This window comes from Macrobrachium rosenbergii, chromosome 59, assembly GCF_040412425.1.
Source record: "Macrobrachium rosenbergii isolate ZJJX-2024 chromosome 59, ASM4041242v1, whole genome shotgun sequence".
Lineage (NCBI taxonomy): Eukaryota > Metazoa > Arthropoda > Malacostraca > Decapoda > Palaemonidae > Macrobrachium > Macrobrachium rosenbergii.
In genome coordinates this window covers 936,789-963,776 of record NC_089799.1, presented here as the reverse complement: position 1 = coordinate 963,776, position 26,988 = coordinate 936,789, and the positions used below count along the sequence as shown (strand labels likewise).

The window sequence follows — 26,988 nt, the reverse complement described above, 5'->3', positions numbered from 1 at the left end:
TACTACGCATATTGCAATACACTCCCTGAACACCTGAATTAGCCCTGGTTACCTACCAACCAGCCCGAACTATATCCCCAACTCATTACCCACTAAGTGGGTAATTAACTGTCAGCGTTACCAACGCTTACAGGAAAATCTTGTCAAATGAGTTACCTAGCGTACCGTTGGCAACGCTGCTGCAAGTCCCAGCTGTGTATGGCCGAGATCCCCAGTTGCTTTTTGTTTGCCGTGCTGCTAGGACTTGTCCTACATCAGGCGAATTTTTGGTTCTAAGCCCGACCCCCATTTTTTGTTTTTGGATTGGATAACGACTTGGACTGGTTTTTTTATCGCCCCTTCTCTCTTGGATTGTTCTTTTCCCTGGATTTGGACCTTCTCTCCTATCTTGACTTGGCCTTGCTTTGGATTTTGAAATGGATAAACTAGATAAGACACCACCCTTGGACAACTCCTTGGCTTCCACCTCTGCTTCTGCCGTGACGACGGAGATTGCTACCACTGGAGAAACTGCAGCCCATCGTTCGTGCACAGCCTGCAAGAAAAGGATGAGTACCCTTAAAAATGACAGACATTCGTTGTGCATAAATTGCAGGAAAGTACAATGTAACGTCACATTGCCATGTGACGAATGTAGGTCATAGTCGATAGGACAGATGGAAGATTATCTCAAGTATAGAAAATCATTAGCTTCTAAGAGCAAGCGTAAGGATTCAGCGGTAAAGACTCGGGGTTTTGACAAAGATGCCTTAGAATCGGAATTATTTAGGAAATTAGAAGAAAAATTGTCAGCCAGCATGTCTAGTCTGTTTTCCAGTTTCATGTCAAAATTAACAGAAATAAAAGATCAGGACAAAGGTAATAGGGACACAGAATCTAATCGCTCTTTTTCAGCTCCCCTGCCTGTTCCAGAACCAGCCCTAACGGGTGTAGGGGGTCATGGAGAACCGCAAACCTCAAAGGTAGGATCTGCCGGCCCCCCCGCCACGGAGCAGGCGGTGTCAGCAGCAGATTTCCCCTTTCCCCCTGGTAATGTAAGTCCTAAGGTAAAGTCAAATTTAGGCTTGACTCAGACAGCTAGGGATAGGATGGTAGTAGATGGTCAGGAAGATAGGTTGAAGGTGCAGTCGGAGTCAGGTGTGATTAAAGTTGCGGCTCCCTTGTTAGATCCAACAGCGGTTCTTTTTCCTGCAGTAGGCTCTCTGCAACAAAAGGTTGCAAAATCAGTGGAGGATGATTCAGTTTTGGTTCCTAGCTCTTCTGGTTTGGATAGGTTGGAAAGTATCCCTTCCTCTTCTTCGAAGTTTCCATTTCCCCCTGGGGACAAACCTTCGTCCCATTCAGAGACTAATTCAGTAGATCAATTGCTGAACATTGCAGAGTATAATGCTGACCTGTTGGGTCTTTCTAAAGGCTACAGATCTTTGGTTAGAAATTGTTTCAATATTGGTTATTCCAACATTTTTTAGCATGTTTTGAAAAAATTTCCCAGAATTCACGAATGATGCCTTACAAGACTATCAGGGGGGGAGCAGAATCGGTCTATTTTCTCTCCTTAAAATCTATGGCCTCTTCTGTATCTACAGACATCTTGTCTCCTATGGCTTCAAAATCTTCTTCTATTGCTTTTTCTCAGCCTTCCGTTTCGGGTCATTCTTCGGGGAGACTTTCGGTTTCTTCTCTTGCTCATCCGAGCTCTCTACCATTAGCAGACTTGCCTTCGGGACAATCTTCCGCAAATCTTGTGACTTCTCATCCTCCAGAGCTAGTTGCTGCGGCAACTGGCAGTGCGGCTGTTCCCGCGTTCAATGTTCCGGCTCCGGTAGTCTCAACAATCACTCCAGTAGCTAGGATTACTGGTAACCTATCATCCGCAAACACTTCTGGTTCGGTACCCCGCAGTTTTCCATGCGAAACTCCTTTGGGCTCCGGTCCGACTGGTACGTTCTCCACCTGTATGACGTCATCGGCAGGGACTCCGGTGGTTACCCTGAGTGTGGCTTCTTCTCTCTTCCCTCCTTCAGTACCTTCCTTCTCTACCTTTCCGACAGGTTTCTCTGTTCCTCCGGTTAGGATGGTTTTTGTAGGTTCAGGTTCGGTTGTGGGTCAGCAGGGTGTTTTCCCCCCCTAGTTCTTCTTCCACAAATAGCGGAGTGTCTGCTGCGGTTCCTCATCCGCATGCGACTGTTCTTCAGTCTAGTTCGGGGGTTGCGGGTGTTGCGGCTTCTCCGCTTTCTGAGGTGAGCGTGGTTCGCCGAGGTGTGGCTGGCTCAAGCATGGCACCACCGTTGTTGGAGAGTGCGGGGTTTGCGCAACCCTTCTCTCCGAGAAGGTGTTCGTCTTGCGCACTCAGGTATTTCGTGTTCCGGGTTGGCTGATCCAGCGTTTTCTAGGTGTCAGCCTCTCTCTGTTCCTGTCTCGACTCGGTCGGATCTTTCCGATAAGGATTTCTCTTGCGAGGAAGAGGATCCGGTACCGGAAGCCTGGTCTCCGCCAGCGAACAAGAACGAGTACAAGCGGATGGTGGACTTCATTCATGCACTTTATCCACAGTCCAAGGCTCTGGAAGAACCTTTTCAACCTAATCAGGCGATGTTTGAGTCGCTGTTTGCGACAAAACCAGTGGTTGCGCATGCACCAAAGAATCTAGTTTGGTTTGGCCTTGTTGAGCAGGCATTGAGGGAGGCAGATGGTAGGTTAGCAGCATTAATTGGGTTGGGTAAGCAGGATTCTACCTTGCTTCCTACTCGAAAGGATTTTTACAAGGTTGCGGGTAACCCTTCTGCGGGTGTTAGGGTCCCTCTACAGTGGTTCCAAACCAGGGGTCCATGGAAGAATTTCAAGGGGTCCATAGAGATGACAGGAAGATTTTTTGTGTACAATACCTACAACTATAACAACATTAGCATAACATTTTTCCTATGTATTTTACTTAAATAAAAAAGTGCTGAGCGGAATGTTTTCTGATTTCATATAAATAGGCCTACAGCTTAATCAGCATAACAGTGCAAGGCATTTTACATGAATATATTCATTTTTTGCAGAAAAATCTTTTATTAATTTTGCTGGCTTAACCTATTTCGTTGTAGGGGTCCACAGGTGAAAAAGTGACTGGGAAAGGGGGAACGGGACAAAAAAGGTTGGGAACCATTGCTCTAAATGAATCGGTGGAAGCTCTTCTGTCTAGGGTCCCTTCTTCGAATCGTTTGGTATCTGTCACGGCGAGAGAGGCGGGTATTTTGGAAGACACTTTCCGTAGTCAGTTGGAGGCCTTGTCCCATTCGATGTGGATGTTATCCGGTTTAATGGGGTTCCTTAAACAGGATGGATATTCTCCCTCGACTCAACGTTGTTCGACAATCTCATCACTTCGGTGTCAATGGGACTGGCCTATCAGGCGAACATTTCGGCCGGATGTACAACTTTCTTCGGTAAGAAAAGGAGGGACTTCTTTCTGAACCATCTGCCTCCACATTATCCGGACATTCACAAGAGGGTTCTGTTGAGGGCACCATTGGCGTTCAGCAACAGTCTTTTCAGGGAAGAAGATGTAGCGTCTATGGTAAATTTTGTTTCCTTATCTTCGGCTGTCGAGTCACAGCAAGCAATGATTCGGGTGGCAGCGCAGACTGCCAGATCACCGAGAGGTTCCACGATGACATCACCATCTAAGCGGACGCGTTCCAAATCACCAATTAGGTCCCCTAAGAAAGTCCGTTTCTCATCCATGTCTTCAGTTCCTGCTTCAGATCCGAAACCTTCTGTCCTTAAGAAGGGTTTTCAGAAGTAGGAGACATTCCCCTCGTCTGCAACGGTAGGAGGTTGCCTAGCTCCATTCTGGGAAATCTGGAAGGAGTGTGGCGCGGAGAGTTGGGTATTGGAGGTGTTAAGAAAGGGGTACAGAGTCCCTTTTCGCTCTCTTCCTCTGCTATCCAGCTCACCGGTTCATCTTCCCAGTTATTCCCCTTCCTCCATCAGGGGAATAGCTTTAGCAGCAGAAGTCCGAGCCCTTTTAGAGAAGGGAGCATTATAACCCGCTCCTTCTTCCCCAGGATTTTACAGTCGGATTTTTGTGGCACCAAAGTCAGGAGGATCTTGGAGACCCATCATAGATCTCTCGAGTCTCAACCGGCTCATCATCTCCCCGAAGTTCCATATGGAAACTTCTCAGTCGGTGCTGCGGTCGGTCCTGAGAGATGACTGGATGATTTCAGTGGACCTCAAGGATGCATATCTCCAGGTTCCGGTTCATCCGGAATCTCGGAAGTTCCTTCGATTCTCGGGTCCAACTGGAACATTTCAGTTCAGAGTCCTCTGCTCCGGTCTGACCACAGCACCTCGTCTTTACAAGGGTGATGTCTCCTATATCAGAGATAATGCATCGTCGGGGTTTCAGGATGAGGCGCTACCTCGAGGATTGGTTAGTTCAGGCTTCGTCAGTAGACGAAGTTCTGCAGGCGAGGGACTTCTTACTAAACTTATGTCAGAAGTTGGGAATACGAATCATCTTGGAAATTCCAGCTCAGACAAAGACGTATTTGGGAATAACAATTCAGACGTGTCTTTTGAGGGCTTTCCCGACGGAGGAACGAGTCTTAGCAATTCTGAGCCAACTGGAAACATTCAGATCGAACAGAGCTCAACCTGTGAGCCTATGAAAGAGCTTGCTGGGCAGGATGGCCTCCCTCTCACTCCTAATTCCAGGGTCTCGTCTCCGGATGCATTCTCTTCAGGCATGTCTCAGGAATCGCTGGGACTTTCGGGAAGAGAAAGCATTCATAGTCTGGGACGATTCTTGCCTGAAGAATCTTCGGTGGTGGTCAGAAGAATATCATCTGACCATCGGCGTAAGATTGGACTCCCCCATTCCAGACGTCCATCTGTACACAGATGCCTCAGATCAGGGTTGGGGAGCAACCCTGCAGGAATGTCAGGCCAGGGGCCTTTGGACGAGTCTGGATCGGAGGGAGTCCATCAACCACAGAGAACTAAGAGCAGTAGAAGAGGCTCTAGGTTGCTTCGCAGATCAAATAAGCAACAAGGCTGTAGCACTCTTTTGCGACAATGTAACAGCAATGTCATACCTCAAGAAGGAGGGGGGAACAAAATCGCAAGAATTGAACCAAATCGCACAGAGAATTCTCCACTGGTGCGAGAGCCACAGGACTACTCTCATTCCCCAGTTTGTGTCGGGAAAACTCAACATTTTGGTGGACGCCCTAAGCCGATCGCAAGAGGTTCTGGGAGGAGAATGGACACTAGTGCAGGAGGAAGTTCAACTTCTATTGAAGAAATGGCCAGCAATGATAGACCTGTTCGCTACAAGACTAAATTTTCACCTCCCAGTATACTTCTCCCCAGTAGAAGTGTTAGGAGTTATCTTCTCCACTTTTATGTTCTTTGTTATATGTTTGTATAGATTTTAGTCTTTCTCTTCTTACCTTGGTTTCTTTCGAGGTGTCCTTCAGATCGCTTCGCAGATGATGTGCTATCTTTGTATATTTATTCTTTTTAAGTATTGATATCTCTCAGAAAGACGTATAGAGACGAGATCGGTAATTTCTTCACTTTAATTAGTACTTAGTATTATAAAGATCAGTACAAAATTAACAAGTTACAATGATGGAAAATGAATCACTCTTGAATCAGTCTATATGGGGAACACTGGAGAGGGGAGACATACTCTCCCTTGAAGGACACAGTTCTGACTCTTCTCTCCTCGGTCTCTAACTTCAAACCCCCCAAGAAAACCTTGCTACCTGCAATCTCCACCTCCTTCTAGCCTTATTGGAAGGATTAATCAGGCCTCCCCTTCAAGTATCTGATTGGAAGGACTGTAGTGGGTGTGATTCAAATCTCTCCTTAGAGGACTTGATAGGAGGTGATCTTAGGAGGGTGTGTGAAAGACCCTCCCACACATAATTGATTGGAGGTTGAAGAAGTACATCACTTGAGCCAACCCCAAATTCCTGGAACTTCCAAGAAAACACCTTCCTGAGAAGGCGGGCTATAGAATCAGCTGTAAGCATTTAGGCTGTGCTGAATGTTTTGAGTTAGAATCTCGAGGCCATTATTTCTTTTACGACTGTTTTTATGGCTTCAATTAATGGTTCATGTAAACATCCAGCGTATGGTAACATGACACAAAGGATTAATCTTTGACGTGTTCTTGGAACTCTCCAGGACCTGATACTTAGGAGGGTGTGTGAAAGACCTTCTCCCCCCAAATTCCTAGAACTCAGCTACTGAAGATCTTTCAATCTCGAGGCCATTATTTCTCACTTTTACGACTGTTTTTATGGCTGTCCGATATACTGCAATGGTTCATGTAAACATCCAGCGTTCTGGTAACATGACAACAGCATTTGAGCGTTATCACTGTGTTCTTTCCTCTCCTTATTTCTCCTTCTCTCTCTAACTCTCTCTCTCTCTCTCTCTCTCTCTCTCTCTTTTCTATCTAATTTCATCTATTCTACACCACAACAGAAGATCCCATGTCTTTCGGGACAGATGCCATGCTGCACTCTTGGAACGACATCAGGCATTCCATTCCATTCGAATGATTCAACAAGTGTTGATGAAGCTCAGGAACTCCAACAACACCCAAATGACGTTGATTTGCCCTTTCTGGCCTCAAAGACCTTGGTTCCCGGACCTTCTTGATTTGCTGACAGATGTTCCGGTATTCCTTCCAGAGAGGAAAGACTTTCTCAGACAGCCGCACTTCCATCACTTCCACCAGAACCTCCGCGTGCTGAAGCTAGCTGTGTGGAGACTGTCCAGCGAGCGGCACGTCATGCCGGATTCTCTAAGGCAGTGGCTCGCCAATTGTCTTTCTGTCTGAGAAGATCAACCAGGAAACTGTATCAGGCCAAGTGGGCGGTTTTACCACAATTGGTGCCGGAACCAAGGTCATCGTATTTCACTTCCAACAGTAGCGAAAGTAGCGGACTTTCTCCTTTTTCGTAGGAGAGAAAAGAAACTATCCTACTCTACGATCACAGGTTACAGATCAGTGCTTAGTAGTACATTCCGTTTCCATCTTCCGGAATTGGTGACCAGCAGAATATTTCACGATCTCCTAAGGTCTTTGAAGATAGAACACCCAGTTCTTCCTCTTCGGACACCATCGTGGGATTTAGCGGCGGTATTAGGTCTCCTTAGATCATCAGAATACGAGCCATTAGAATCACTGTCGTTAAGGCAATTGACGAAAAAGGTATTATTTCTGGTTGCACTGGCCACAGCTAAAAGAGTAGGAGAAATTCGGGCTGTTTCAAGAACTGTATCCTTCTCAGGGAAAGATATTTTTCTGTCCTACTTGCCGGAATTCGTAGCTAAATCGGAATCGGAATCGAATCCTTTACCCAGAGCGTTTAGAGTAACGTCTTTGGAAGATTTCGTAGGAGGTGACGCTTCAGAAATGCTATTATGTCCGGTCAGGGCGCTGAAGGCTTATTTATTACGCACAGAAATGATGTTGCCACGCCCGAGAACGCTATTCGTTTCTCCCAGATGTCCTCCGCGTTCGATCTCGAAGAATGCTATTAGTTTTTTCTTAAGTGATTCAACAATCGTCGGCAAATTCTTCAGCTCTTTCGGAACCATCGAACTCCTCTGAGCGCCCAAGAGCTCATAGTATTAGAGGGGTGGCGACATCGTCGGCATTTCTCAGGAATTTCTCGGTGTCGGCAATACTAGAAGCAGCAACTTGGAAATCAGTATCTGTTTTCACGTCTTTCTACCTTAAGGACATTCAATTTTCGTTGGAGAAGGTTACTCAGTGGGTCCTTTTGTGGTGGCCAATTCAATTCCTTAGTAAAGGGTAAACTAAGGCGGGGAGAGTAGGGGCAGGGTTGGACAGCATAAGATAGGAAAGTAGAACTGTCAGTGAATCGGAATTCATTTACGGAACACAAGATTTTACAATAATTCAGTGAGGTTAGGTAAATCCAGGTGGTTTTTCAGCTCGATTTATTCACCCATTCTGCACAGCGTCGACGGCAACGGAAGGCTATGAATCGGAAGATCCGACTGCACACTCAACTTATCCTCCGTACATGAGAGGCTACAATAGCCACATGGGAGGTTCGTCGTACCCCTCCATACATGAGAGGCTACCAATAGCCACATGGGAGGTTCGCCAGGCTCCGCTACATGCGAGGCTTTGATTAGCTACATGGGAGTTAGTTTTCCCTTCTTCCGTGGGAGGTTTTCTTTGAATACCACATGGGAAGTGGCTCGACCCAGACAGTACCTTGACTCAAGACTGATGTTAAGGGTACTCTCTCCTTTCAGGCATCCCCACCTGCCGAGTGGACAACCAGGTGAGGATTCGTTTATATGCATAGTAGACAAATAATGAGTTACCTGCTTTACTTGTTGGTAGGTTGGTCTGACTTAATTGAACCCACCTCCACTAAATTTTGTTAATCGGGCTAATTCAGGTGTTCAGGGAGTGTATTGCAATATGAAGTTTTCATAATAAAACTAATATTGTAATACTGACCTAACACCTGAATGATTCCAACCCCTCCCCCACTCCACTTCAATCTGATTAATGAATAGGGTAACGGCAAGATAATACACAGCTGGGACTTGCAATTCAGGTGTTGGGAGTGTATTGCAATATGAAGGTAACTCATTTGGCAAGATTTTCCTGTAATCGTTGGTAATGCTGACAGTTAATTACCCACTTACTGGGTAATGAGTTGGGGATATAGTTCGGGTTGGTTGGTAGGTGTTCAGGTAAGTGTTACAATATTAGTTTTATTATGAAAACTTCATTTTGTGATTTCATCACTTTTGCCTGTGATTTCAGTCGCTTTTTTCTATGGCAACGCCCTAGGCCAAGAAAAATGTGGTAACAAAGGAATGGGGTTGTTTAGCTTTTAGATATAGTTTTCTTAGACCTAGGGGAGAGCGGTGATGATTCGGACAGTGGGATGGTCCGGACAGTACATTTCCTGGAAAATGTGAGGGGCCCTCAGCTCTGAGAAATCACGTGAAATCATGAGAATTTGTTCGCCATTGACACATGGACTTTGGTTCATGCGAAGAATTCGGTTACTTTAGGATTGAGGGTCATTTTTGTGGTTTTTCTCATTTCCTATGTAATTTTTTGCGTTTGAATCATAAGCTTTGGTGTAGTGAATATGATAAGGGAGCTGATTATGAGTTTTGGGTGTGAATTTGCACTTTATGACGAAGATGTTGTAGCTATTACCCGCCTGTAATCTGCAAGGGTTTGAAGTTGAGGTGTCATCAAATGGTTATGATTTGTGGGGATGATTCAGACACTCTAGGGTTGGGATGATTCGGACGTGTCCGAATCATCCCTCCTAGCAAACCTTTACTAATTATGAATTCCAACAAAGAAACAAAAGATTCTCACTAACATTAAGTTATATTTTGTGTATATGCATTTATTAGCCCCTCATTACCTTTACCGTATAAAGCACTTCATAAACCCATCATAGAACCCCCAAATCACAAATTAAAATGTGAATATCAAATCTGGATTCCATGCCATTGGCATTCACCTATTTTACACTGATGTTTTTCAAGAAAGTCACTTTGCCAGGGCTTTTGTGACTGATAGGCCAAAGCCAACTACACCACCTAAAAGCACAACCACCTCGCATGAAATACCTCAAGAACATTAAAAAGCAAGAAAAATACAAAAAAGTTAGATACAGAGGCCCAGACAAGTGATGAAGACCTTCATCATCTTGACAGCCGATCTTAGCAATAATTCTTCTGATATCTCAGAGTACATAGAAGACAAAGAAGTGGTTTTTATTGATAAAGTCCCAGAGGAGGGAGATTTTGTTCTTGTTGGGATAGATCGAGTAAAAGGTAGCAAAGTCTATTATGTAGGCAAATGAATCAGCAATTTAGACGAGGGTGATGAATTTCAGGTTTCTTGTTTAAGATAATCACAGAAATTTGCTGCTAATAGTTTTAAATTTCCAGAAATTGAGGATGAAGCAACTATTGGTAAAGAGGCAGTAACTGGAGTGCTTCAAACCCAGTTCAGCAGAGTATGAAAAGAAAGCAGGGTATTTCAAATTTTGTTTTTCTTTTGCAGGATACAATATTCGTTAGGCCAACTTTAATATTTAGGCACAACAAATTTCAAGTATTTGAGTTACGATTTATGTTTGGTTTTACTCATAGAGAGAATAATTTCAAGTAAATTTTGGTCATTTAAGAATTTGGTGGCAAGGATATTTCAAGTTTAGTTTTTGTTTTGAAGGTTTCAATATTCTTTAAGATTACTATAACATTTATTCTCAGCAAACATCGTAGATTTTCTGTCTGCCATTCACTAAGGAGAGAATAATCTTTTAAGGTGATTATGATTATTTCAATAAAACACTTCGTTTGGTATTTCTGTTTCTGACTTGAAGGTAAATGTCAATTATAATAATTGTCCGAATCATCCCATGCTCTTGTCCGAATCATCACCATGGGTAGGGATGATTCGGACATTTTGAAACTTGTACTTGAAGATAAATAGCTTCAAGTATAGTAAAAATATCTGACTTGCTACATTTACCGGTAAATGTAGGATGATGAGGCTACACATTGACATGCCAAGGATATCACTGCTCCTTAAACTCTGACTTCTAGAGAGCAATTAAAAAAAAATGTCCGAACCATCACCGCTCTCCCCTATGTGGCTTCTCCATTATAATGGTCAGCTCAGCTCTTTTGCTGCATAATTATACAATACACACACACACACACACACACACATATATATATATATATATATATATATATATATATATATATATATATATATATATATATATATATATATATATATGTGTGTGTGTGTGTGTGTGTATATATATATATATATATATATATATATATATATATATATATATATATATATATATATATATATATATATATATATATATATATATATATATATATATATACACACACACACACACATATATATATATGTGTCTGTGTGTAAACTGGGGTAGGGCAATGATACAAAAAAATCTAAAAACCGCGTGGGCAAATTCAATGTAAACCCCCACGGAAACAGATATAATATTCCTTGTAGGAATATACATAACGTTACCGATTTTGCGATCTAACTCCCGAAGGCAATGGGGTTTCGACCCGGTTCTCTCTCTCTCTCTCTCTCTCTCGCGGCTTTCCCCTCACTCATTCTCTCTCTCTCTCTCTCTCTCTCTCTCTCTCTCTCTCATGTCACAAGGATCTTTCTCTCTCTCTCTCGGCACTTGCTTCGTCTCGCACATTCCACATTAAAGAAATAAAATGGGTCATCTAAGGAAACGCAATCTTTCCTACAAAAATAGATTTATTATTTAAAACAACCCAACAAGTAATGAATAAACAAAGCAAAGATTAAAATGCATCATAAATGAAATTATCAAGTAAGAATAATCTAATCCTGACTAAAAGGTCTCATCACGGCTAATGGCCTGTAAATCCAAAAATTCTCACATATTCCATTATAGATTTTGTAAGTCTAGTCCAGTCTCGAAGTCTACCACATAAAAATTATAGACATGGCAAAGGTTTTGCATCTGTCTTTCTCTATGATCACACCAACATGATAACATCATGTCCTCTCACATATGTTCTCACCACACCACCACCACCGACATCTGTCGAAAGAATTAAGCACAAATAATGATCTCCCAAAAATATGCAAGTGCAAAACATAATAATGAAATGTCTAAAATGCATGAGTAAATAGCATACTGGTAAATAGAACACAATAAAATAGAATATTGAAATGGTAAAAGGCTACGTCCACTTCCCACAAGTTCAAAAATGTCTTGAAACATGGTAAAAAACATAAGTTCACACTTCACACAGAAAAACGAAGAGTCTGAACTGTACCTTATTCTGCCAATTCTAAGAGATTGCAACACTCAAAGATAATGTCTTCACGATCTCGCTCTAGCTCCGCTAATGAATGATCGGACTAATTTTTGGGCAGAATTAGACACAAAATCTAGATTTCTAACGTGCATTTAACTCATATGCGCACATACCAACTTGGTCATATGACAGAGCTAATATCGTGTGTTCATCAGGTTAACTGCTGAGATGACCAACTATTTGCTGAATACAACGATTCTGCAACTGACGGCTTTACCCCAGTTCCATCTCACAGCTAACTCCCTTTCATCACACTATATAACACAGTAATATTAAAGCGGCCGTATTTTCTGAAATAAATGTGTGAGATAAATTCTAATTAAGACTAGACCACCCATGACCCATTGCGTCACTTTTTTAGTTACTGCATTTTTAACAAAAGGCTCATACCCATATCCGTACCATGCCTATACCCATACCCTTATCTGTACCACACCTATACCCATACCCATAGCCAATTCCATACCATACCCATATCTGTACCATACCCATACCAATATCCGTACCATACACATACCCATACCCATATCTGTACCATACCCATATCTATACCCATACCCATATGCATATCTGTACCATACTCATACCCACATCCATACCATACCCATAGCCATGCCATATCCATACCCATAGTTCCTCGTTGGGCGAGTCGGTAGAGTTGTCGGCTAGCACTCGCTAGGCCCGAGGTCGAGTCTCCGGCCGGCTAATGAAGAATTAGGGGAATTTATTTCTGGTGATAGAAATTCATTTCTTGCTATAATGTGGTTCGGATTCCACAATAAGCTGTAGGTCCCGTTGCTAGGTAACCAATTGGTTCTTAGCCACGTAAAATAAGTCTAATCCTTCAGGCCAGCCCTAGGAGAGCTGTTAATCAGCTTAGTGTCTGGTAAAAATAAGGTATACTTAACTTAACACAAGTAAATTAACCCTACTAAAAGGAGTCAGTGAAAGTCTAGGCGCAGCACCAGCCCCTTTTACCTTACAGTGCACAAACAAACAAACAAACATTTCAGAGTTTTAGTATTGTACTAAACGATCCGTGATGTGTTGGGTCACTTTTATATTTACTACATTTTTAATAAAAGGTCCATACCCATACCCATGGCCATAGTCATACCATACCCATACCCATATCTGTACCATATCCATATCATACCCATATCCATTCCATACCCATATCCCTAGTATACCCATACTCTACCCATATCCATACCAAACAAATACCCATATCTGTACCATAGTTATACCCATACCATATCCATTCCATACACATACCCATATTTGTACCATACCCATAACCATACCCATACCAATATCCATAACCATACCCATATCTGTACCATACCCTACCCATACCTATACCATACCCACACCAGTGCTCATACCCATATCCCTACCATACTCATACCCATATTGAAACAATTCCCATACCCATACCCATATCTGTACCATGCCCATACCCATACCCACAGCTAAATTATAACCAAAATAATAGTCAGCAAAAGTCTACGGCAGCACCATCCCCATTTACGGGGGAGGGGGAGGGAAGGGGTAAGGGAAAGGGATAAGAGGGAGGGTGAGGGAAGGAGGAGTAGGAGGGTGAGGGGATGGGAGGGGAGGGTAGGGGAAGGTGGAAGGGGGAGTAGAGGGGTGAAGGGAGGGGATGGGGAAGGGGATGGAAGATTGTAGGGGAGGGAAAAGGGAGGGGAGGGAAGAGGGAAGGTGAATGGGAGGAGGGGAGGAGAGGGGAATGTAAAAGTGAAGGGGAGGAGAGGGGAAGATGGAAGAGGGAGGAAGCGGGAAGATGGAAAGTGAGAGGGGGAGGAGGAAGGGGAGAGGAGGGGATGTGGAATGGGGATGGAAGAGGGAAGGGGGGGAGGACTTGGCCAAATTAACACTTGATCTTGTGCTTGGGGAGGGAAGGGAGAAGGGAGGGGAAGGGGAAGGGGGTTGGAGGAGGTAAAGGGAGGGAAGGTGGAAGGTGAGGGGGAGGGGTAGGAGTAAGGGAAGGAGAGGGTGACTTTTAGTATTATATAGATTGATAGATAGATAGATAATTGAGAGTACGTCAGCCAGCTTCTCCTAACACCACTTGCTATTCACACATATCAAGAAAACAGCCTCTCTTCTAATGTTGTGAGCAGTCCGTACCTGAGCATAAGGAAATTTGGGGGCTACTTTGAATGGCCCACTGTACCTTTAAAATTCAGAAAATTAAGTTTCACAGCTGTATCTTTTGCCGTTATTGCTCCACAAGTATGTTAGGACCCTCACTCACCCCCCCCACATCCCCTGAAGGCCAAAAATTGATATCTGGGTCTCTGGAACGGCTCAACAGATTTCGATGAAATTTGGCACAATTAGAAACCTTAGTGGGGAACCTCTAAAGCCAGAGTTTCATCCTGGTTGGATGAATATTTTCAGTTATAAAGGGCCAAATTCGGCATTGTTGTGGACTTCGGGTTGCTGGGCTTTGCTAACCGCCAGCTACCATGATGATTGATAACAGTGAAGCAAAGGTTGGTAGTTTGCAGAAATTGTTGGAAGAACCTACTTATCCTTTCCTATTTTCAGAGTATAGCCTTAGTACATGTTCCTGAGAATCTCTAATCCTTCAGTTAACCTGTTAAACTTGTTACCTTCTCCCATCGCAAAATTAGATGTTTCTTAACCCCAGTTCAAATAAATAGTAATTATAGTTCACTCAAAATTATTTCCATAGTATTCGTGTCCTGCATATAGTATTCGTGTCCTGCATATATGAAGGTAGAACGTAATCAACTAATTTTTGTACAGGGGCATCATCGATATATGCTTGAATGGATTTATCATTATTCACTCTTACCGAAATTACCATTTTAGAATAAGGCGATAACGAAATATGGATTATTAACAGGCACTGCTCGTCGTGAATAATTTTCCAATACTCATCAAGTTTAAGTTTGCTTGAGAGCTCCTGCAGGTCATTAAATCTAATGTTTTTGTCATAATTCTGAGCTTCTAAGATACTTTTGAGTGCCACCTTGAATGAATTTTCCTCTATTCTCTGACTTTTAGATTTGGTTAATTCCCTTCAGTTCACAGTCGAAGAAGACAGGTAATTAGGACAGATAGAAAGAAAATAAGGTACAGCATAATACCGTAAATGTGGCCACTGCATTTGCATGGTAGTTTTTTTCCCAGTTTTTCCATCGGTAATGGATATTTTCCACATACTGCAATGTCATCTGGATGGAAGTGTCTTTCACAAACCTGTAAGAACGTTCACTCATGAGAGGTGGAAGGCCTAGAAATATACATGCAGTTAGTGTTAAGAAATAAACGTGAAGTATGTCATTGAATTCAGAAATTTATGCATATAGGTTTCTATTCTACAAACACACACCTACACTGACACACACACACATGAAACACAGTTCTTGCCGGTTCTTAGAAGGTTTATGTGAGATAAAGAAGAGCTTGGAGCATAGCAGTACCATTAACTGTATAAGCTGAATTATGTTGGTGGAAGGGGATTCCATGAATTTATTCAGGGATGCATAAGCAAAAAAAGTCTATTGGTTTCCACAAAGCAGTAAGAAGAAACAAAATAAAAAAACTTTCTTCAACGAATGTAATAAAAAGAGTGGCAAGTTCAGAAAACAAACAAATTGAGATAAAAGCTGAAAGAAACCTGTTTGGTAAGTTTGTGCTACTATCCATAGAAAATAATACAAGTGTGGAGAAAGTACTAAATTATCCGTAAGATCAGTTCCTTGGACTCAGCATAGCTGTTGGCAGCTTGGCCAAGATAAACAAATCAAAATTACTACATTTCTTGAAGTCAGACATTCCATCACCAGACAAACCAGACCTACAAAATTCAGCTTATACAGTTGATAGTAATGCTATGCTGCAAGCTCTTGTTAATCTTACATAAACCTTTTCAGAACCAGCATACTACCAAGAGTACCAGGGAGATACCTAGAAAGAAAATTCAGTGAAGACTTTCAAAAAGTCCAGAAGTGGATCTAAGGTGTACTTAATTAAAGGTTTCTGTATTAATGTGAGAGTGGAAGGCATTCATGGTGAATGATAAAAATGAGAAACAAATAATTGAGTTACTGCTAAATGAGGAGAATAGCAATGAATGCGCTTCAAAGCGTTATGGAAGACATTTATCTTTTGTTAAATAAATGTATCCATTTAATAAGTCATAATGGGGATAAACAGTATAAATGGTCCTTAATTGCAAGATTAAAGGGTTAGAAATCTGCATGAAATGAACACAGAACTTACTCTATATCCAATTCAGATTTGGTGATTTGAAAGCTTTGAGAATCTTCATGAAGGTTTTGTTCTTTAGAAGTCATAAAGGTGGCTTGAACATGACATGTAAGGCACCATCTGTTGCATTCTATTGTATTTCTGTTGGCTCCTATAATGCTACAATGAGATTTGGCGTATCTTTTTATAGTTTTTAGGGTCAACTGGGTTCCTTTAAGAAACATTTGAACAGGACACACTAACACCTCTATGCTGGAACACATTTACTGTAGCAGCATCAGTCTCTGGAAGATTTATTATACATCAACAAATATGAAGGCAAATACCTTGAATACTGTGGTGATTGTAGACAAAGAAAGGTGGACATATTTTCAGTAAAGATGAAGTGTGTAGAGCTAGGTCATTTAGTCTACCTGCACTTGAGATTTGTAGGAATAGGGTGACCTTATCCACATGATTTAACCGAAAAATATCCAATATACTCAAAGCTCCTTTATGAATTTCCTCTTTGAACGTACAATATGTATCAAAAAGCTGTTCAGGTGTATTTCATTCCGAAAACTGCACAGCTCAGTTGGATTTTGACTTGAAACTATAATTTTTTTCCATTTTATTTTACTGCAACACTTAAAAGGTCATATTCTCAAGGGGAGCGCTGACTCCATACAGTAATTGATTGTTCCTACCTTATGATTGGAAGGATTTGCTTCAAGTTTTTACCACTCATTCTACAACTAATAATAAAAATTCTCTCACACGGAAATTTAGAAATTCGACGTGTAAGTTCATTTGTTTTGCAGTTGAAAAAAATCATGATGTCACTTTTTAAAATCAATACGTAAAATTAAAAGTTGCACAGAAAAGAGATTTTCCCACCAGTGAAATAAAGATATATAGTTATATTACCCTCTGTAAAAGTATGATTGAATTTGGTTCAGTCTTCTTGGAGAAATAAGCATTTAGTTTTGAAAAAAGTAAGTTTTGAGAAAACAGCAAAAGAAAAATATTTCTGGACTTTAAAAAATCCTGAGAGAATCTGGACATCTAGAGCAAGTTATCCCTATATCATTGTAACCCATTTTCTCTGACATCCCTTAGAGAGAGGGATATTTTAGTAAGTGACAATTATTTTTTAATAAATTTTTTTCACAATTGATTTACGTGCTTTTTTTCACAGTTTGTCATTCACAGTGCCGTACAAGCGATGAAAAAATTGTCCATGAACCAATTGAAACTTTTTTTAGCAGTAACGTTTGAAGATGTTTATTTACAAGTGAAACAGTGAATAACTCAAACTTGATCCTATCCTGGATTCTTAGACTTAAGTTTTTACAATTTGTCGTTCACAGTGCCATACAAAAGATGAACAAAATTGTCCATGTACCAATCTGAACATTTTTTTCAGCAATAATGCTTCTAGATATGTTTATTTATGCATAAAACAGTCCAAAACAATGCATAACTTACTTGAACCTATCTTGAATTATTCAGACAGACTTTTTTACAAGTCTTGTGTATAATTTGTGGTTCACAGTATCATACAAGAGATGAACAAAATTGTCAATAAACCAATCTAAAAATTTGTTTTAGCATTATTGCTTCATGATATGATTATTTAGACATAAAACAGTTGAAAACTGTTAGTAAACAAATGCGATGCGATAATTCCTAGAAATTCGGCAGTTGGCACGCCCCTCAAGACTTCATACTTGATCTTATGAATATGCATAGCAAGGTTGTAATGCTTTCCATGAAGTGCCTGTTCAGCTGATCCAGTGACACTTACCTGCTTCACTAGCAATGTCTTCAAAGCCACTGTCAATTGTCATTTTACGAAGCACATTAAGGAATGAACAAATTGTATGGAATACACCTGTGTGTACCGAAGCATCTCTATAATCATCTAGACTTTGTCAAAGGAGATTGTATGACTTCATGGCAAGTGCTAAATCAAAAGTAATTGTGGTATATTTCTGACTGACATCTTGATTGGTCTGTTGAGATACCTTTATGATTTCTTAAACAGTAGCATTTTAGTTAATGGAAAATATATGGGCACCATATGTTCCACACTGGACTTTGTATTTCCTGTAACATAGTGTAGTTCAGCAGTTTTAAGCATTCTGCCGTCAGCTATGAGTCATGCAAAACTGGACTTGTCTGATGTATTTGCTGACTTTTGCAGATCTATAGAAGATTTTACAGCTCTCAAATTTGGTTCACCCCGTCCTCTTGGATAACATGGTAGCTACTCTTTCTTGTGTACTGTACTTGATGTTTCTTTCCCTTGACTTTGGGATAGTTTTAATTTCAGTCATTTCATCTTGATCTGAACTCTCTTCTATCTCCTGGATAACAATGGCATGTGCCACATAAATTTTACCTGAACCTGGTGGAGTTTGGTCAAAATTATTCTAATCAAACTGTAGCTGTTTCTAGCTTCATAATTTGTGTATATGATAGTTGGATATCTTACATTCAACCTGAATGAAATATGTATACTCAGCTTCCATTCACATGGCCGGTAAGCAGTTTATTGTTGGTTACGACATCATAAACGCTATTTATTACCATAATTATCGGCGATTTTTGGTTATAGGCGATTTTCGGTTAGCGGCGCTCAGCCGGGAACAGAACCTTGGAATTTTTAGGGATATAAATTATTGCTAATAGTTATAAAAAAAAATAAAAATAAAAAAGTTTGCACATTGTTCACTGAAAATTTGCTATTCGTGGAATATTTCATAGAATGGAATCTGATGTTATTCGTGCTGTTTTAAACAGAAATAAATATAAAATAAAAAATAAATAAAAATAAAATCGACTACAAAATGCAAGAATGTATGTGCGAATAAAAATATAAAAATAGAGTAAGTAGATTTTTCTTGTTTATTTTGCTAGGAGAGAAAACGACAAATAAAATCAATTTATAAAAACAAAAGATAAAAAATATAGATATAAATAAAAAATATATATATAAATTTTAAACATTTTAAATGCAAAAGTTTACTTTTAAATTAAAAATTTTTTGAAGTTAAAATTAGCTAAGTGTAATTTTCTGAAGTATGTATGTGTATATATATATATATATATATGAAGGTATGTGTATATATATACTGTATAATATATATATATATATATATATATATATATATATATAATATATATATATATATATATATATATATATATATATATATATATATATATATATATATTTATATATATATATATATATATATATATATATATATATATATATATATATATATATATATATATATATATACAGGCAGTCCCCGGTTCTGACGGTTCCGACTTCGACGTTCGAGGTTACGGCGCTTTTCAAATATATTCATCAGAAATTATTTCCTGGCTTACGACGCATGTTCGGGGTTACGACGGCGTGCGTCGTGCGCCGATCCGACGGAAAAAATATGGCCCCAAAATGGCAGAATAATCATAATTTAAAGGTTTTTTTGATGTAAAACTCAATAATAATGCAGTTTACATCGTTTTCAATGCACCCAGAGCATTAAAAGTAAGGTTTTCTTATGATTTTTGACGATTTTCGACGATTTTCCGGCTTACGACGATTTTTCGGGTTACGACGCTCTGGCGCAAGAACGGAACCCCGTCGTAAACCGGGGACCGCTTATATATATATATATATATATATATATATATATATATATATATATATATATATATATATATATATATAAAATATATATACATATATATATATATATATATATATATATATATATATATATATATATATATATATATATATATATATATATATATATATATATATTTTCTCAAAACACCAAATATTAAACAACGAGTTCCCTCATTGAACTGTCAAACAACTGCTGTAGCCTTGTATTTGTCTTAACTCTCTGCCTTTTTTGGAAAAAAATGTTTGTGTGTGTTTTATACTTAGTGTGTCCTTGGCCTCTGGATTGGTAGGCTACCGTCCAGTGTTTTTAAGTGCATCTGTATTTAAGTATGTTGTCTGGTTTTTACTATTTTGTTTCTAAGTGCGTCTGTGTTTGAGTGTGTTGTCTGTTCTTGATAATTTTATCTTTTTGTGTTCGGTTTTTATCAATATTCTTAGCTTGCTTTCTACGTTTTTAAATTAAAGTCTTGTATATAGCTCTTTTAATTAATTTATATCAATATACTGTATGTAATTGTCGTAGATCTCCCTGATGGTGTGATTAAGAATCATGAAACGTCGGAATAAATGGTTCCTGTGTCATCTGCTTCTGTACTCCTGCCCTTGATCTTGATGCAAATGTGATGTGTGCTGTGTTCGCCTTTGCTCCATGGTTGTTTTTGGCCGTCCTGAGGGAGTGTCTGCGATACAGTTGAGCTTAACTTTGTTTATTTTGTCTGTCTCTTCATTCTCCGTCTCCTATTCAACAACTTTAAATCAACTTCCAGCATTTAGTTCTTTTTAGATATGGTCTATTACTTCATCACTAAGTGTTTGAATCTTGAAAAACTCTACCGAAAAAAGGAAAAGTATTGTCTGTGGATTTTCTTTAATACTGCCAGATAAATAATGTTGTTCCCAATTTTGTAAAATGTATAGTATGTAAAAGCTCTTTATATCATTCATTTAATTTTACCTTGATACCAATAGTACCTATTACACAACAAAATTAGTTTTGTAAACAGAAAGCATTGAAACAATGACTTAATAAGGCTGTTGATAACTTCAAGTCTATAATTAAACTCTCTCAGTTTTTAGATAAATTGTCTTTACTAGGCTTTTTAATAAAAAGTATTCAGATTTCTGGATTTTATACAGAGAAGGCATCATAAAAAAAATCTTGGAATTAACTTACCTAGATTTCAATGTCTACAACAAAACCGTTTTTAATTTTTCTAAATATTTTTATCTAAACGTGAGGAATTCCTTTTGTCTTTTGGATTAGAATTTTGCCTGCCTAATTATAAACCTACATTCTGCCAGTTCTACCCCGCCCTCTTCATTATTCCACAATTGAAAAATCAGGTTTACAAAATGAATTGATGGTCTTATCACGTAAAGTTTTTTGTCTAAATTAAAAACACATTGGGCCCCCTGTTTCAATAAGAACGATTGTGAAACCCTCAAAACTCTGTCCAGAAGAGATGGTTTGATTATTACGAAGCCTGATAAGGGGAGGGGAACTGTCATTGTAGACAAATTTGAATATGTCAACAAAATGACCCAGATCTTAAATAACCGTGCTAAATTTGAAGAAATTGGTCTCCCAAATTATCAAACCATCTTTAGAATCGAAGACAAGATCAGTAGATTTCTCCGCAGCCTAAAGAATGAGAACATCATTAGCGAGAACACATGCCAGGATCTTTTTGTTACAGGTTCCTCTTTTGGAATTTTGTACGGTCTACCCAAAATCCACAAACCCGACGTCCCCCTTCGTCCTATCCTGGCCTCCTATAGAACTCCAAATTACAAATTGGCCAAATTCCTTGTTCCCCTATTGGAGTCCCTGACCAGTAACAAGTATACCGTAACTAACTTTGAACAGTTTAAACAATGCATTCTTCCACAAGATTCTGACCTTTTCATGGCCAGCTTTGATGTGGAGTCGTTATTCACCAATATATCAGTCAGAGAAACCATAGATATCATTTTGGGCAAACTTTTCCCCACACCCGATTCATTGTATCATAATTTTAGTCGCTCCCATTTCAAGATGTTTTTAGAACTGGCCGTGCTGGACACGGTCTTTATTTTTAATGGCGTGCTTTTCAGACAGATAGAAGGAATGAATGGCCATGGGTTCTCCTCTCGGACCAACATCTTCTTGTGCTCCCTGGAGGAGCAATTACTCGATGAGTGCCCCATGGCCTATCGTCCCCTATTCTGTCCCAGATATGATGATGATACTTTTATTTTATTTAAACGAGACCACGATGCTGAACGCTTCTTAGAATTTTCTAACTCCTATCATCATAACATCACTTTTACAGTAGAAAAAGAATACAACTCCAAGCTAGCCTTTTTTAGACATACTCGTAACTAAAGATAATGATAAGTTTAATACCTCTGTATTCAGAAAGAAAACTTTTACTGGTCTGGGGTCCAATTTTTATAGCTTTTGTTTTATCAGTTTTAAACTTTAAATCTATTTACACCTTAATACATCGTGCTTTATCTCTAACATCGGATTGGGTCCTCTTTCACCAAGAAATCGTCTTCTTGTTTTACTTACCAATAATTGTTTCCCATTTGTTTTTGTACATGCTTCTCAAAAAACTTCTAAATAAAAAGTTCTCCAAGAAGCCAAAGTGTTGTAATGTGCCTAAACTCCCATTATATGCAACTTTTCCTTTCTTATATGATGACAACATTCGGAGGGATTTTATGAAAATCGTCCAAAAATGTATTGGGGCCATCATTTTAAACTAATTGCTAAGAACCCAAAAAGTATGGGCTCTCGTTTCAGATTTAAGGATCGGCTACCGCCTTTGATGTCGTCTGGTGTTGTCTACGAGTACAATTGTCCTGAATGTAATTTAAGAAAATATATTGGATCCACCAGGCGGCTTCTCAAGGTGAGGGCCGATTCCTACAGGGGGATAAGTTATAGAACCGGGTATCGATTAACTAATCCAGAATCCTCTAATATACGCAGCCATACCATTAAATGCAAAACAGATATTAACTATGAAGATTTTAAGATCATTGGTTATACAGGCAGTCCTCACGAACTACTTATTCTTGAAACAATGAATATTAAACTACGAGTTCCCTTATTGAACTGTCAAACAACTGCTGTAGCCTTGTATTTGTCTTAACTCTCTGCCTTTTTGGGAAAAAAATTTTGTGTGTTTTATACTTAGTGTGTCCTTGGCCTCTGAACTGGTAGGTTACCCTCCAGTGTTTTTAAGTGCATCTGTATTTAAGTATGTTGTCTGGTTTTTACTGTTTTGTTTCTAAGTGCATCTGTGTTTGAGTGTCAGTTGTCTGTTCTTGATAATTTTATCTTTTTGTGTTCACATTTATTTTATCAATATTCTTAGCTTGCTTTCTACGTTTTTAAATTAAAGTCTTGTATATAGCTCTTTTAATTAATTTATATCAATATACTGTATGTAATTGTCGTTGATCTTAAACCATGGTGTGATTAAGAATCATGAAACAGTTATAGTTCTCCTTGGAATAAATGGTTACTGTGTCATCTGCTTCTGAACTCCTGCCCGATGATCTTGATGCAAATGTGATGTGTGCTGTGTTCGTATATAAGTGATATATTATATATATATATATATATATATATATATATATATATATATATATATATATATATATATATATATATATATATATATATATATATATATATATATATATATATATATATATATATATATATATATATATATATATATATATATATATATATATATATAATATATATATATAATGAAATGGACAGTCTGAAACCAGATTTTGACCTATTTAATTTTATGTTGTTTTCTGTTTCACCTTTGATCAAAAAAAAAAAACGATGCGATGTTTAAATATATTAAATGCCATAGAAAATGATAGGAAAAATGACAAAATAATAAAAGCTAATATTTTCACTTTTAATGAATGAAAGAGAGGGCAGCAACGCCAATATATTCATATTTTAGATGCCTATGAATGAATAATATATATATATATGCGTGGAAATATGATTTGCTTCAGTTAATATATATGCATATATATATTTATATTCTATATATATATATATATATCTCTCTCTCTCTCTCTCTCTATATATATATATATATATATATATATATATATATATATATATATATATATATATATATATATATATATATATATATATATATATATATATATATATATATATATATATATATATATATATATATATATATATATATATATATATATATATATATATATATATATATATATATATATATATATATATATATATATATATATATATATATATATATTTCTATATATATATTAATATATATATATATATATAAATTTTATCACATCACCGTGATTCATATACAATCAGTATCAAGAGAATCAATTCTTTAATATCAGATAACTCTACCTTGGAAAATAATATATTTTCAATAAGTTATCGAAAATTTTTTTGTTGATAATAAGTTCATGCACATTCACAAACCAGTGAAGGACAAGACATCAGGACTACAGTGGACACATTAACACATCCGGCACACACACACACACATAAGTGGAACATCGACTCTTATATTACAAATCCCCGATTCTCAGGTGTTTGTATTTAGAGTAAAATCCACCCACCTCTGCCATGTTGACGTGTAAGCGTTTATGAGGTACGTGGTGATAGTTGACTTTTTATCACATCTCATCCCCTCACTTGCTGGCCTGATGGGTTAATTCGTCCACTGATAGTCCTAAGTTCTTGTCCTCTCTGGTTCACCCTTTTGTTAGAAAAACTTATTATCAAAAAAAATTGTTGACTGCAACATATATTCAATATATATTTCCGATATGCAAATTGGATATTAAAGTGTGTTTGTATGTTGTGTGATTGTATATAAATAACGGTGATGTGATAAAAAGTCGCCCACTTAGGTCAGGAGGATGCCCCACAAAAGCCTCATTCACGGTCAACATGGCCAGAGGTTAACTGTGGATCTCAATAAAAATACAAACACCTGAGTTCGACGAAGGGATTAATCGTTCCCTCCTTTCCGATATCCACTTATACCTCACTTGCTGGCCAGATGGGTTAATGAGCCCACTGTATCTCCAGTTCTTGTCCTGGGCCTGGTATAATAGTGCCAAGAGGGCAGTATAACTATTATTATCAACTAAAAAAAACACTTACGCCGCCTACTCTGCAACAATGTTTGTTTTTTCTATCTCTATTATTATCCCACCGAGGAAAAACTCATTAAGATGCTGAAACATGACGTTTTCCTTTTACAAGTTGATTGTTATATGAATCACGCTGTCTGTGATAAAGTCATAATTTGCGTCGACAAATGGAGATGTGGAGTTCACTTGGAGAACATGGCAGAGGTGGTGGATTTATTGCGAAATTGTTTCACCTGAGTTGTTGTTGTTGTAAGGGGTTTATTGATTTTTCAGAAAATGGTCACTTAACAGACCTCACTTGCTGGCCGGATGGGTTAGGATTGTTTGTTTGCACTGTAGTCCTGAATTCTTGTTCTATAAATGGTTGTTCAAGCCCAGTTCGGGTTAAACAGGAAGTTCCATTTAACTAAAAAAATTTCTCGTTTATTATAAAGTTTTCAAATATTTTTAAGAAAATATATCCTATTTCTGCCCTCAGAGAGGGAATTGGATATTAAAGGATGTTTGTAGTCTTAATGATTATATTATATCTTCTTAAATTTGTAATATAAATATATATATATATATATATATATATATATATAACTATTCGTAAAGAAAATGACGTATTTTTAATAACTCGTATATATATTCTATATGAATATATATATATAGTGTGATATATGCATATATAAGTATATATTATATTATTGAACATGTATTTATATATATATTTATTTATGGGATGTATATATAATATAAATATGCATATATATAACTATATATATATATATATATATATATATATATATATATATATATATATATATATATATATATATATATATATATATATATATATATATATATATATATATATATATATATATATATGTATATATATATATATATATATATATATATGTATATATATATACATATGTATATATATATATATATGTATATACATATATATATATATATATATATATATATTATATAATTGATATAGTTTTAACCTGGCATGCTATACTAACCAAAAATTGCCTATAATTATGGTAATAAACAGCATTTATGATGTTGTAAGCACAATAAACTGCTTATCATTGTCGTTAACCGCTTACTGACACCGAAAATCGGTACGATTACCGAAAATCTGGTTAATGATGTTAGCCAAGCATCGTAAAACCAGATCGCTGAGCCGTAAGGTGATTTCCCCATAAGTCAGTGTTTCTCCATTATTGGCGCTTATGGTGCTGTAACTTGATGTTGCATCAAGTTGCAGGACTAGTGGCGTTGACCATGCCTGATCCACGCTGTTAGTGGACAATGGCGCTGTATCACGTTACAGCACTGTAAAAGGACATTAATGAAAAATGAAAAATTGTTATGTAGATAATCCGCCGAAAGTCAGTGATGCAGAAGTTTGTATTTGTGCGGGTGATTAGCAATGTATGTTATATATATTATCCGTCAGTGTTGCATCACCTATATCGGCCAATAACTGTTAGCATATATATATATATATATATATATATATATATATATATATATATATATATATATATATATATATATATATATATATATATATATATATATATATATATATATATATATATATATATATATATATATATATATATATATATATATATATATATATATATATATATATATATATATATATATATATATATATACATATGTATTATATATTACCAAAATGGTCTCGTGGCATATAAATATACAAGTTATATATATATAATTCCTCGTTGGATGAGTCGGTATATATAGTTGTATATATATACTCTATAAGCCCGAGTTCAATCTCCGGCCACCCGATGAATAATTATATGAATATATTATATATGGTGACAGAAATTATTTCTCGCTATATATATATATCGGATTCCACAATAATGTACATAGGT

General features: G+C 37.7%; 1 protein-coding gene across 5 annotated transcripts in view; it reads left to right on the top strand.

The window, feature by feature from the left end:
- The window catches only part of LOC136837764 (nitrilase and fragile histidine triad fusion protein NitFhit-like), a 193,443-nt gene that overhangs the window by 143,258 nt on the left and 23,197 nt on the right, over positions 1–26,988 (top strand). Inside the window, exon 9 of one of the 5 annotated variants that reach the window (XM_067102686.1) lies at positions 22,680–22,775. The exons of the other annotated variants lie outside the window; for them this stretch is intronic. Within the exon in view, the coding sequence (XP_066958787.1) occupies positions 22,680–22,685 (6 nt within the window). The 3' untranslated portion in view covers positions 22,686–22,775. Of the gene's footprint in view, positions 1–22,679; positions 22,776–26,988 lie in introns of those variants that run through there. 5 annotated transcript variants of the gene reach the window in all.